General features: G+C 40.4%; 1 protein-coding gene across 1 annotated transcript in view; it reads right to left on the bottom strand.

Annotated features, from left to right (window-relative positions):
* Positions 1 to 12,816, bottom strand: part of TIAM2 (TIAM Rac1 associated GEF 2) — a 188,904-nt gene that overhangs the window by 65,965 nt on the left and 110,123 nt on the right. The window contains exons 8-9 of the mRNA XM_068406037.1: positions 1,774 to 1,959; positions 404 to 550 (exon numbers count right to left, since the gene is read on the bottom strand). Of these exons, the coding sequence (XP_068262138.1) occupies positions 404 to 550; positions 1,774 to 1,959 (333 nt within the window). The remainder of the gene's footprint in view (positions 1 to 403; positions 551 to 1,773; positions 1,960 to 12,816) is intronic.

Raw genomic sequence — 12,816 nt, 5'->3', positions numbered from 1 at the left:
CAATAGTACTTCAGAGTCCCAGTCATAAGCCAGCACAACACTGTGTTAAGGACTGTGCATAGAGGCTATCTCCAAAGAAACCCTACTTCCAAGCAGTTTGCGATGCACCAGAAGAAAAGTTTTGTTACAAATTCAAACCTTGTGGTCTCAGGTTGCTGATAGTAAACTAACCTGCTGGGTCAAAACCTCTCATTCACCAACCTTATTTACTACAGAGAAACCCAAAATTAGACGTATACTCTTCAAAAGTGATGTTCCCATTGTGAGTCTGCCACATCTACTGAAACCGTGAACACAAGTTTGATGGACAGACATCTCCTACGCCATGCACCAACAGCATCTCGCAGGACGAGCCCCAGCAGAAACAAGCCCTTCTACGCTATCCCCAGCAAATAAGATCTACCTGAGTTATGGAAGGTCGTTTTTCTTTTCCTTTTCTTGCCAATGTGTCCAGTCCTTTTAGCGAAGAAAATAAACCCTTCTTATTTCGGACTCTTTGTGACAGAGACAGGGTACGTTTCCTGAGAGCAGCTTCATCCCTCGAGCAGATCTATTTAAACACAGAGACAAGCCTTCCTATATCACTTTCATAAGAGCAAAATATTTACAATTATTTCAACTTGAGGCATCAAATGAGAGTTACTTCAGTTCACCTCACTGTAATACACCAAGGTGCAAGGACAGTGTTTTAAACTTTCAGCAGCGATGCTTGTTTTGGTATTCCAATGGCGTGATAGTATAAAATTAGAAGGTCACAGGAAGGCAGGAACTGAGGAAATACTGCTCTGTACAATGAAATAAGTTAATGAAAAGACTCTGAAGAAGAATGATAACCTATCACTCAGATATGATATTGCTAGAGAAAGAAAGATTCTCACAATCGCCGAACATAGGAGATAAACGTGCTATGGCATTGAGTTATTAACAAGCAACAACACAAACCACACAGATAAAAACAGTGGCAGAGAGAAACACATTCCCTGACGGGACTTTCAGGACTCCTATTCAGACTGACTTCTCATGCAGCAAACGTGGTCCACCTCTCTCTGGCAAGATCAGCCTCACAGCCCTGCCAAGGTTAAAGAGCAGAGGCGAACCTGCTACTGCCGTACTTCACTTAAAGCTGACAGGGTGACAACAGCTAACAGCAGCTGAGGATGTCCCTCATTCTTCTTTGCAAACACAGGCCACAGTTCTTAAGAAGTGACTTATAATTTTGGATGCTCTCTAGTTTTAGCCTATTCTAAAAATACTTCCTCTTCAGGAGCGTACCAAACTGCTTCTGAAAAATAGAGCCACCTGGGGCCTCCAAAAAAGATCAGCTCAGCCTAGAGGGACCTGAATCACTTCTGGAAATTTCAGTGTTAGGCTCTTTTCACTCTAAGTGACTTAGCTCCTATGTGCTTTAAACTCTGAACTTAGTGGAGGTGAAACCACAGTGACAAAATTTCAACACAATGAATCATCTACATCTGAAGAATATTTTGGTTTGTTTCTTTTTTAGATAGAGGTCAGATGTACCCAATTCTAGAGTCCTCAGGGGCCAAAAAAAAAGTCATGTCCATATCCTCATGGTTTCAAAGTCTGTGTCTGTGAAAGAAATTTTTTTTTTTGCAGTCAATGAACAGGCAGAAAGGGTGAGAAGGGAACAGGGCTGTTTGAGCGAATGCATGTGGGTGCAGCCATGTATTACCCCAGCACAATTCCACATCTAAGTACAATATTAATGACGGCTTTGTGTAATGCACCCATGAAAAGTGCATTCAGACTTACCAGTGCATGGAAGGATGAGACGGAGAAAATGCCGAGCCGCCCCAGTGCCAATTTTGAAGGACGACTTGCAGCAGCCAAAAGGCTCTTTGGGTTTGGGAGCTCCCCACCTTGCAAACTGGCTAGGTAACATCGCATTCGGAAAAGGTCCATGTTAAATTTTTCCAGGTTCTGTTCCCATTGCTGGATCTGTTTAGATATAAAAAGGGACAATTAAAAGGGGAAAAATGTCTTTGTGGACTACACTGAAAATTCAAGCTCTTCCACAAACCCATAGTAAATCACTTTCATCTGGTGGTATATGGATTAGATTAGTTATTCCCTGCCAAAACACATTCAGTCATATTGTGTTACATCAACCCAAAAGATGGCTTGAAATAAAACAAAGCTGGTGGTCTTAAATGCATACTGACAAGAAGAACATACCATGAGCTTTGGGTAGTTTGATAGCCGCAAAAGCAGTTAACATAAAAACACAACCCTGTGGTTCCTGAAGGCTCTTTTTCCCTCCCACCCTCCCCTTCTCTCTGTCTCTCATTTTTGGAGATTAGTTTTGTTTCCTTCATTTTTATGAGCTTAGATTGTATAGCTGGCTGGCTGAAAGCAAAGCTGCATAGCTACACTAATGCACGACATGAAGTGAAATAGCTACAATGACAGGTCCTGCTCATTCTTTACTATCATCCTATGGCCTCTCTATCTGTAAACAGGAGACAATATGGGCAACACAAGCATGTGTGGTACTTTGTCTGACTAATAGGTTAATACATGCTTATGCACAGGCAAACCGCAAAAATGAGCTATATATACCCAACACAAATCACTGGATCAAAAGCAAGAATGTATGCATACTCTTCATGCAATTTTTAAACATATCTAACACAGGTACATGCAGATGTAACAGACAGCTTAATCCAGTTTCAACGTAAAATTAGGGAAGTGAAGAGATTCAAATATTTACTAGACAAATAAAGTTCTGAATCAAGACTCACATGATACATTTAAAGTATCTGTGTAGATACACACTTATCTACACAAACAAGTATTCTTATGCACTGCACAAAAGTCGAATTTTGCTTTTAATTTCCCCAACTCACACATTGGTAGTTGCAGCTAAAATCTGCCCCACAGTGTACAATATACGTTAATACCGATAAATAGTACAAATAATAAGGCAGCTGTGTTTAATAGAGTAGGCACATTCACACATGGGAAAGCAGAAAAGGCATGTCCATTAGGTTAATGTACACTAAGTTCATGTACTGAAGATTGTTAAAATCCCCTGACCATGCTGATCTTCCAATGTCAGCTCCAATCACTGCATGTTGGTTGTTCAACAGGTGGTTTAGGGCTGTGGAGAAAGTTCATCACGGTTTCTCTAACGTGGATTGACTTCATACCTTTCACCGGCACTCCCTGCCTGTCCCTGCGCGTACAGGACATTATCACCTTACATGGAGATTAGCCAAGGCTGGGACAAGCACCTTTCTGACTCAGAAAACAGGCTGATAAATGTAATAAAAATCGCAGGTGAACTATGACCTGCAGGCTCATCTAGAAGAAAAATCAGTTCAGTTTCCTTACAATGCTGCCAAATATCACCAGAACTAAACAAGGATCTTGCCTCTTACTTTCAACAATGAAGAAGTGACCAACGAAAGGGTGAAAAAGGCCCTGTTAACAAAACAGTGCTGAGGCTTGTACAATAACTGAGACATTACCTATTCTGGCTTCCATACATGTGTGCTCACGAACTGTGGTGTTAGTTATGGCTATACTTTTGGAAGTAAGAGTTAATCTTATTTGGCAAGGAGGGTGAGTAAAGGGAAGACAATTGTCCTGGTTTGGCCCAAACCAGGCCAATTAGTCTTAGAGAAACCAAGGTCACTGCTAAATTCCTCACTGCTTACGAGTGAAGAGCCGAAAGGGGGTCACACCTGCAGGGAGGAGCAGCCAGGGCAGGTGACCCAAGATTGACCAACGAGGTATTCCATCCCATACACGTCATTTTCACTTTCCTATTTATCATTAACCCACCGCCTCCTGGAGGTGGGGCCCAGGAGGGACGGGCCCTCCTGTCTCCCACTGATTGGTACCAGCTTTGCCAATTCTCCAGTTAAAAGCCTGCAGGTGTGATGGTAGGAGGAGCTACTGCATTTTCCCCTCTGCCCGTGCTGGGGAAGCAACTTTGCCTGAGGAGGATTTCCAAGCTCTCGATCTTGGTTTTGTATATATTTGTATATATTTGATTATTTCTATTATTCTTATTATATTCTTTTTCATTATTATAGTTTATTAAAACTGTTTTAACTTTCCAACCCATAAGTCCCTCTCCCTTTTCCCTTTCCCTTAGGGTGGGGGGGGAGAGGGTTAACAGAGAGGGTCTGCCACCGGGTTAATAGCCGGCCCAGCTTTAAACCGTGACAACAATATACCATCTTCTACATCTGCAAATGCAAAATTATAATTCACAGTACACTTAAAAAAAAAAACTTTCAAGGCATGACTATTAAAAGCAAAAGATAGAATTTACAAAAGCTTATCATGAGACCAATTCACAAAAGTCTAGAGAAAAAGGACAGAGATATACACATAAGGAAGACACCTCATCTAATCTCTCACCACAGACATTCAAAACATGCATCCTTTGTGCCCCAGAAAGAATAATCATATTTTTCTTGGGTTTATTTCATCATTGCCCTTTACTTTGCACTCTTTGTGCTTTCAGACACTCCTCACAGAGCATTTTTCTGTTTGCCAGCACTTTACGCATGGGACAACTCCAATAGGAGTTTTTGTGATGAGCTCTTTTCTCTGTGTCGACACCCAACCAGAATGAAAACATGGATGTCAGCTTTTCACAAAGCCAAAACCTACAAGCTCAGGTGAAGTCTTTCCCTTTGGGATGACACCTCCATGGGTACAGAGCCAAGCCAACTTTCAATAGCTCAGGAACAGAGCAAGGCTTGTTCTGGGCGCTGCTGGAGCAGAGCATCCTGTCCCCACTGAGCACGAGCTGAACACAGGCATTCTTGTGTTTCTGAGGCCTTCTTCAAAACCCCCATTAAACATTTCTGCTAAGTTGTATCTTAAAATAAAGATAATCTAAGAAGGGGGAGTGGGGTACAACATGAGGATATTCTGAAGAAATAATTAAATTACAGTGTTTATCAGTCACGCAGGATGCTAGCTAATCAGCTCCAAAAGCATCAGTAATCATGTCGTTACATTTAATGGCATTAGCAAAAGCTGTAGGCAGGGAATTTCTGGAGTTGTCTTGTAGTCTTATCAAAACCAGGGATGTCTGGAACCAATTGGAGACCACGAACCAATACCAGCTATTTGTCTAAGCCTTTTAAACTATGATAATTCTTCCTAAAGATTTATATTCTTGAAGACTAAATGGGGGAAGTACACAAATAAAAAAAACCAACAACTTCAAAGCACAGCATGACCTGGTCCATGAAGTTAATTTACAGCCTACAGACTAGCTGCTGTGATCCTTATTCTGCTATTGTGTGAGGACTACCCAAAAGACCGCTCAAGGACTTAACTACATCATGCACAGACAAAACGGTCCTTTTGAAATTTCCTTGAAAGCAAAGGGGAAAAAGTGGATGCACCAGACAGCTGTGAGAGCAGGAATAGATGACAAAGGCCAACAGCAGCATGAAGTGAGTCCACAAACAGATAAGAGATATGACTCGGCGTGAGGCATGCCAAAACAAGGGAGCACATGTGAAACACTCCTCGCGTGACCTACTCAGCTTGCCTGCACCGTCGGCTACTGCACTCGGGGCATCCAAAACCATCCTCTCTCAGTCACTGTTTCAAAACATCCATGTGAATTTCTAGGAAAAGCATTAAAGGCTTTTCCTAGAGGAAAGGGAGGATGTCATTCTCAGTACAGGCAAATGTTAGGCAAGGATTTCTGGGTTTAGTGGTGGTATAAGAGCACCTGGGAGAAAGGCAAGGAGGGGCCACCCAAACAAATGTATTCAGCCTAATAGGATCCCTGTAAGGTAGAGAGAAAAAGGAGGCTGTGGCAGAGAGATAGAAAGGAGTAAAATGTGGCAAGCCTTAAGAATTAGGGCCATGGATTATTTAGCCTGCACCACCAGGAGAACTCATGCAAGGAAGCCTGGTGAAGGGACAAGACAGTAATTACATGAAGAATGCTAAGTGAGGGGATGAGCTTTTGCATCAGATATTTTGTTCAGGTATGAGTTTTTAAGACTTAACATACAATGGAACATCAGCATGGTATATTTGGCAGTACTTTAGCAGTAATGATCATTTTCAGAACATAAATAGCCAATTCTCCTCCAGGCTGGTGAAAAATCTATTCAGACACTGAGAAACAATTGTAAATTAATTACATTTTAAATCACACAAACATATGAGCTAAAGGAAGATGCTCGAAAGCAGGTCTCTCTTAATTCAATAACCCTGCTAGGTTTTCTATAGGTAAACTCTGAAGTGGGAGCTTGGGAAAGGCAAGGGGTAAATACATTCAGACCAGACAATACAGACCAGTGGTTTCCAGCAGGTGACATGGGGATCCATAGTTCCTACGTGCTATATAGTCCTCTCTGCAGGTGACCTTCTAGTGGTACCTCCACCTCCACTAGAACATGCCTAGGGTTTGCAAACCCTAAAAGGTAAAAGGGAGGGCCCCAACAGTCGCAGCAAAAGCAGTGCCAGTCGTGTTGCTCAAGGATGGTCCCTGGCTCCTCAGCCTTCTTATAGTACGGAGGAAACAGTGTCTTTTGGGGAGATAAGGAAGGACTGTCTCATTTTCAAATACTTGTTCTGTACTAAGTAAGAATCGCTCAGTGTAATAAACCCCAAAGCAGTATGCGAGTGGTGGAAAGCAGTGCCAGAAATGACACCCTATCAACTCAAAGTAGCAATATTTCAAGGACCTAGAGGAAGGATGGAAGAAACTTCCTGGGCAGCTCAGCTGATAACAAAATACCAGTTTTTCACTTGGCACTTATTTAAGGTAGCACAAAAGAAAAGATGAACAGGGAAGAGGGCCTTCTCTCAGTGCTTAAGCCTCTAAAACTGATTTGATTTGGTAACAGTTCTTATACCATATAGAAACATGAGCTCCTTGCTGACAAAATTCACTATCTATAGCACTAAAAAATTCAGAAATTTTCCCCTACACAACATCTTCTTCCCAGATGGAAATTGTCTCTGCAAGCTCATGTAGAGAACTCTATGCATTCAAAAGAAACTTCTGCTGCTGTTTTATATGAACAGCTTTTCAACCACATTACAAACACCACCAACTCTTTGCATTCCACTCCCTGGTTCTCAGACACAATTCATATTGTACCCATCTGGATAAATGAGTCACTCGGTTTCTGGGGACAAGGAGAAGATTTTTATTGTCATTACTTCCTAAGAAGCAAAAACATCACTCTGCCAGAAATTCCATTACTTTAAAGGACACTACAGAGATACTGTCATAACTTCTAGCTCAAAGAAATAAAAAAGGGAACATAACAGAGTACAACAATGATGTGCAATTAGCAATACCCTTTATTCTTCATTCTGCCTAGTCACTTAAAAAATGGTTACGAAAACTTCCTCAAATAACAAGACAACAGCAGCTTTTTTTTTTAACAATAAATGCTATCTTTCTGCTTGTTTTGGAAAGGCAGAATTTTCATAATTTCTAACCAAAACAGATGGAGAAAATCTTATTACCACAGCCATGTGTACCTGATTTACATTCTTGTCAATAATCTGATTGAAATTGGCAGTACCACATGTACGTCTATAGCTAGGGATGTAATTAAGAAAGCCACTGAATCTTATTATCCAGCTGCCTCTCCCCAAAAACTAGAAGACCAGCCCATCCTGCACAGGCTCCCCAAACAGCTTCATCGTATGAGGTAATGCTATGCATCTCCACGTTCAGTTACACTTTATTCATTATTCATTATTTTATACTAAACTTTTGTGAAACAAAGCTGGAAATTCACCCATCAGCAAAACAGTAATTACAGCGGTGATGAGAATGGAGATGACCTCCTTAACTTTCCTGGCTGCCTACTCACTTGATTCCTTAATGACCGGCTACTAGCAAAAGACGAGGATTTTGCTAATGATGTAGACAGGGACCATCCTACACTGAAGAGTGACACACAAAAAGAAATAGTACTGAATCTCTCAGAAAGCAGAGCTCTGCTCTAGCCAGTTCAAAGACCACCCAAACTGAAGATCTGTTATAACAACTTTAGATACTGTTTTCTAGTTTAGGAGGATATGGAAGAAAGAAAAGTAACTGCATATTGTGTTTCACATTGAATTTCTACACAGCAAAACTGGCAAATGCTAGCAAAGTTCGCTGAAAAGATTCTCTTTGAGTGTTGTTATTGGAATTTTCATCAGAATGTCAGACAATATTTCATCAGATGGCTTAAAGAAATTGAAGACATTAAATTTGGGCTTTGGGGAGCCTGAAGAATAAAATCCCCGAAACTACTCCAGTCACCTTCCTATAAATGTGAGAGAAAAGTGAAAGTGTCAGGTACATTTTAAACAAAAAAAAGTAATGAAGTTACGCTCTGTGTAAAAAGCCAAAGACCACTGCAGAGAAGGGAAGAAAGGTACTACTGGATTTAATGGCTACTCAGAGTAAACAGGACACCACCTTACTGATCCCCTTATTTTGATTTTTATGGCAACAGATAAACTACTTTTATTTGGAGGACACACATGAAAACTTCCATAAAAATCATCTCCAAGCATGTGCCTGTTCTTCTCATTAATACCTCATCATTTCAGTGCCTGCAAGTAAATACTTACGTTCATAACCCATCTGATAAGTAAGTTAAGTATCATGTGCACAGAAAATATGAATCACATTAGAAACCTCTGAATAGCTTGGAAAACATTATTATACCAATAATTTAAAATTTGAAGAGAAAAGCCCAGAATGCTTTCAAGAAACTATTATTCATATTATTGTTCTGAGACAACACAATAGATTTATGTACCAAGTACATAAAGTACACCCAGAGCTGCGGTGCCCTCACTGTGAGGTAGATTTTCCATCCCATTAAAACCAGTTCTACAGGCACAAACAGCCTCGCTTTTGACTTAATGTGCAATATTTTGTTAAAAGAGCTCCAAATAAATGCTAATAATCCCTTTCACTAACTTCAGTAGCAGCTAGACAGGGCTCCATATTCACAGCAAACACTGTGATTTCTCTAGTAGGTTAAACAGCTAGGAAAATTAATGTTTTTTAAAAGCCTGTGACTCCATGGGCATTGAAATTTGTCTCGGCACCAGGGGATTTTCAAACTTGCTACCTTTCGTCCTAATTCTCTTTGGTTTCGGGGAGAAGTTACACCCTGGGGGAATATCACCACTCACAACATATTTATTGCATATAGTAATATAAACACATGTGGATGTAGGTAGTATGTGCAGAGCTGGGATTTCCAGCCATGCCACCAGTGGCTTACTGGGACTGGTTGCTGTATGTACACTGCACTCGCAGATGCTTCACTGATCTCTTTTAAACTGCCCCATGATATCAATAGCTATGTGAAGGGCTGTCATTTTCTCTTAAACAGTTACTAAGTCTATTATTATTGGACCAGTAAACCCAGATAGAGAGAATCCCTGATCTAGGCCACAAGGCTGAAGACATTTCTCAACCAGTTCAATAGCATCAAGTCCCTAACACAATCATTTCTCTAGAAAACCAACATTTTCCTTGTCACTTTTTTGTTTGCACTTCTTCCGTTTAGCACTAGCCTTTACCAATTGCTAGCCTGCAAACCCACCAAATTTAAAGGACAGTATTAGATGAGCTTCTCCAATCCATTTGCTGAACACCAACAAGAAATGTGTATGTACATTAAAATACCTATAGCAATTTTAGAAGTCCAGATTTCCTTACTGCAACTGCCTTTCATGTGATGGTAATTGTGAAATGAGAAAAGGTTTAGCTTGCTTGTAAAGCCCTGTGAAATACTAAGTCTTCAGCAGAGAAGTATTGGTTTTAAATTAATACAGATGTGAAAGAAAATAAAAGTTGAGGTTGAGTGGTTGCTTTTCTGAGGAAGAGGAAGGAAAAGAAGAAAGGATTTAGAAATCACAGTTTCCAAGATAATTCCCCAGTGGAAAGAAATTAAGACTGTGCCTCATCCTTCTACATAAAAAAACACCGTGGTCCCTCTGAAGTCAATCACACTATTTCCGCTGACTTCCCAAAATATATCATCAGTGAAGATTTCCAGCACAGGATGTAGGGCATGCTTATAAACTACAGTATTGGTAATACAATATACTTCAACACGGAGGAATCGTAACTGCCACATGATTGAAAACACCACCAAATTTACACAAAACCAAACCCAGAATTTATATTTCTCTTGTGCCCACTCAAAGTGGGCAAAAGACAACTAAGCAACCACAGTTACTAAACAACTGAGCTACATACATGCAAACTTCTCCCTCAGGAATAATGTTTTTTCAAAATTGTTAGCTTACTAAGTATATTAAGAATTCTCAGTTACTAATTACATCAAGATTTTTTTTTTCCTTTGCAAAAGTCCATCTCTGAGACATTAAACCAAAAGATTATGAAACTCAGTTATTTATTGACTTTTCTCTGAAGTGACTTTGCCAACAAGCCTTCAGCAGTTTTAAGAAGAGATTTTATAGAGATCAAAGGGATCAAGACTAGAGAAAAGGCTCATTATAAATTTATTGTTTGCTAACTAGTGGATGTTTGCACATGATCCATCTCACTCTTTGTCTCACTGGTTTACCCTCATTCAATGTTTTGAGACATTCACAGACAGAAGATTAACAGGAATAAATCTTCTGCAGCCCTAGTAATGGATTTCAGTTCTAGCAGAACACAGCCAACTTCTTCCAGGGACTGAGCTGGAAAACAACAGCAGTTGTTCAAGGACGGAACATCTAATTAGCAGCTATTAAGAGAGCATCATTAATTCTCTTCAGTTGACTCTAGATAAACTACTAGCATCAGTACCTAATGGGGGAGGGGTAAATTAAGTTAAAATACATCAGGATTTTTCCTCAGTGCATCACATGTTACAAGCACTAGACATCTCTAGAAATCTGTATATTCTTCTAGGTCTCAAAATGTATTACAATAAAAGCATGCTTAATGTTTTCCCTTCTCCATTCACCTCACTAGGCGCTGGTCCATGAAATAAAGTGACCTGGAAACAAATTATGAACATCTGAGCACTCAAAGGGCTTATGAACGTCTGCACCACAAATCCCTACACAACCCTGCATACTTATTGAACTCTGCTCATATAGCTTCAGACAGAAGTGTGCTACAGGAGCTTGACAGTAAAGCCAGTACCACTCAGTCTGCCCTTTGTCAAGTTCACACGAGTATAGTAAGAATTTTAAATGTTACAAGCATCAAATTCATGAAACTAGAAGTGTTCCACTAACCAAAGAAACATTACTATGCTGTATTGATCAAAGGAAATAAACTTTGGTTGCTAGTCAAGAGGCCATAATGTGCAGCCTAAAGTAGTGACAGAGCAATAGCTACTCTGACTGGAAAGGCAGGTAGGGATGGGCTCTCAAATACCAGTCAACGAATTCAAGTTGCCAAATGACTTCTCTTAACGGCCTAATAAAATAAAAGATATAGCAACCTCAGTCCGCAGATCTATTAGGCTAAACTACTAGACAAGTTTAGTACACGAGAGGCCCTGCGTGTTTGCCTGAACACTAAGCATTTATAATTAAAGCACCTTTTGCCAGTTGCTGCATGCAAAACTGGGGACATGGGCAAGATGTCAACACCTCAAGATGTACTTCCATAAGGTATCATCATAAGGTGATTCCTGGTTCATGTGCTGGAAGTGAGAGCAGAGTAAGGCTTGATGTCACCGTACAGACAAGGTGACCATTTTCACTGAGGAACAGTTCTACCTGCTCATCAATCTGCCCTGACCTTTTGTCTTAGGCATGGCTTGGCTAAAATACCAAGGTACATACACACCATGAACACTAGATTTCGGGGGGGTTGTTCCAGTTTCTGTTTTAAAAACAAATCTTATTGGTGAATCTTCCTCAGCACTAAGCTACTTTAGCCAAGATTCAGGCATACCACCATAATCTGAAAATGTAACCAGAATAACACATCAGGAGTTCAGAAGCCATACTCAGTTTTGCAGGAGGCAACTGATGACTCAGCTCATTTCTTGCTGCAACAAAACAAAATTATCTAAATTAGCCTACACACAAGTTTGGATGCAAACATTTTGTCTGCTCCAGCCACGGGATCTTGCCTGTAAGTATGTCAGCTCTCCCAAGATAAGCAGCAATGGGCCTGGGCTTATACTGAGATAAAAAATTCCCAGCACACAACCAGAGTGTTACAAGAAGTGCAGTTAGTGACTAAGTGTCCCCCTTTTCTTGGAATTGACATGGTATAATGCTCCAGTGGCTGCCAGTGGTATTCATGGCAGTGCTTTTCCACCTAGGATGGAAAACTCTGGTCTTTACTTCTTGTTCTCATTTAGACTCCTAAGGGGCGTTTTAAGAAGCCTAGTGGATCCTGGCCTTCTAGTCATGGCTAAATTTCAACTGAAGCACATGTATTTGTCTGCCTCAGTCCTTCCTCTAAGTTTATTTGGAGAAAGTACCCTTCACATCCTGTCTTAAGGTGCAGAACAGTATCGCTAAGTACCTATTCTTAAATCTCTACTGCAATTCACTAATAAATTAAATTATGCACAGAATGTACTGTATATTCTGTCGTATGCTATGTAACAGCTAGATATTATTAACAGCGAAGTATATCATAAAAGAGTATGATACATCTTCTCCAGAAGAGAAAAGAAATAGCTTTGTGCTCATAAAACAGATTGGTCCGATCCTTAGCTTTGAGAAGCCTGCCTCCCACGCTGCTCTGGATCACTGTAGAAACCTGGCAATAATTACGACTACCGTGTCAGCTATCCCCAAGACAATTACTCTCAGGCCTAGAAAGCACTGACAGTTAGAGCCCAAAGCAAGAAA

This window comes from Nyctibius grandis, chromosome 1, assembly GCF_013368605.1.
Source record: "Nyctibius grandis isolate bNycGra1 chromosome 1, bNycGra1.pri, whole genome shotgun sequence".
In the NCBI taxonomy this organism is placed as follows: Eukaryota; Metazoa; Chordata; class Aves; order Nyctibiiformes; family Nyctibiidae; genus Nyctibius; species Nyctibius grandis.
Note: the sequence above shows the minus strand (reverse complement) of the source record. Positions and strands in the feature narration are given on the sequence as shown.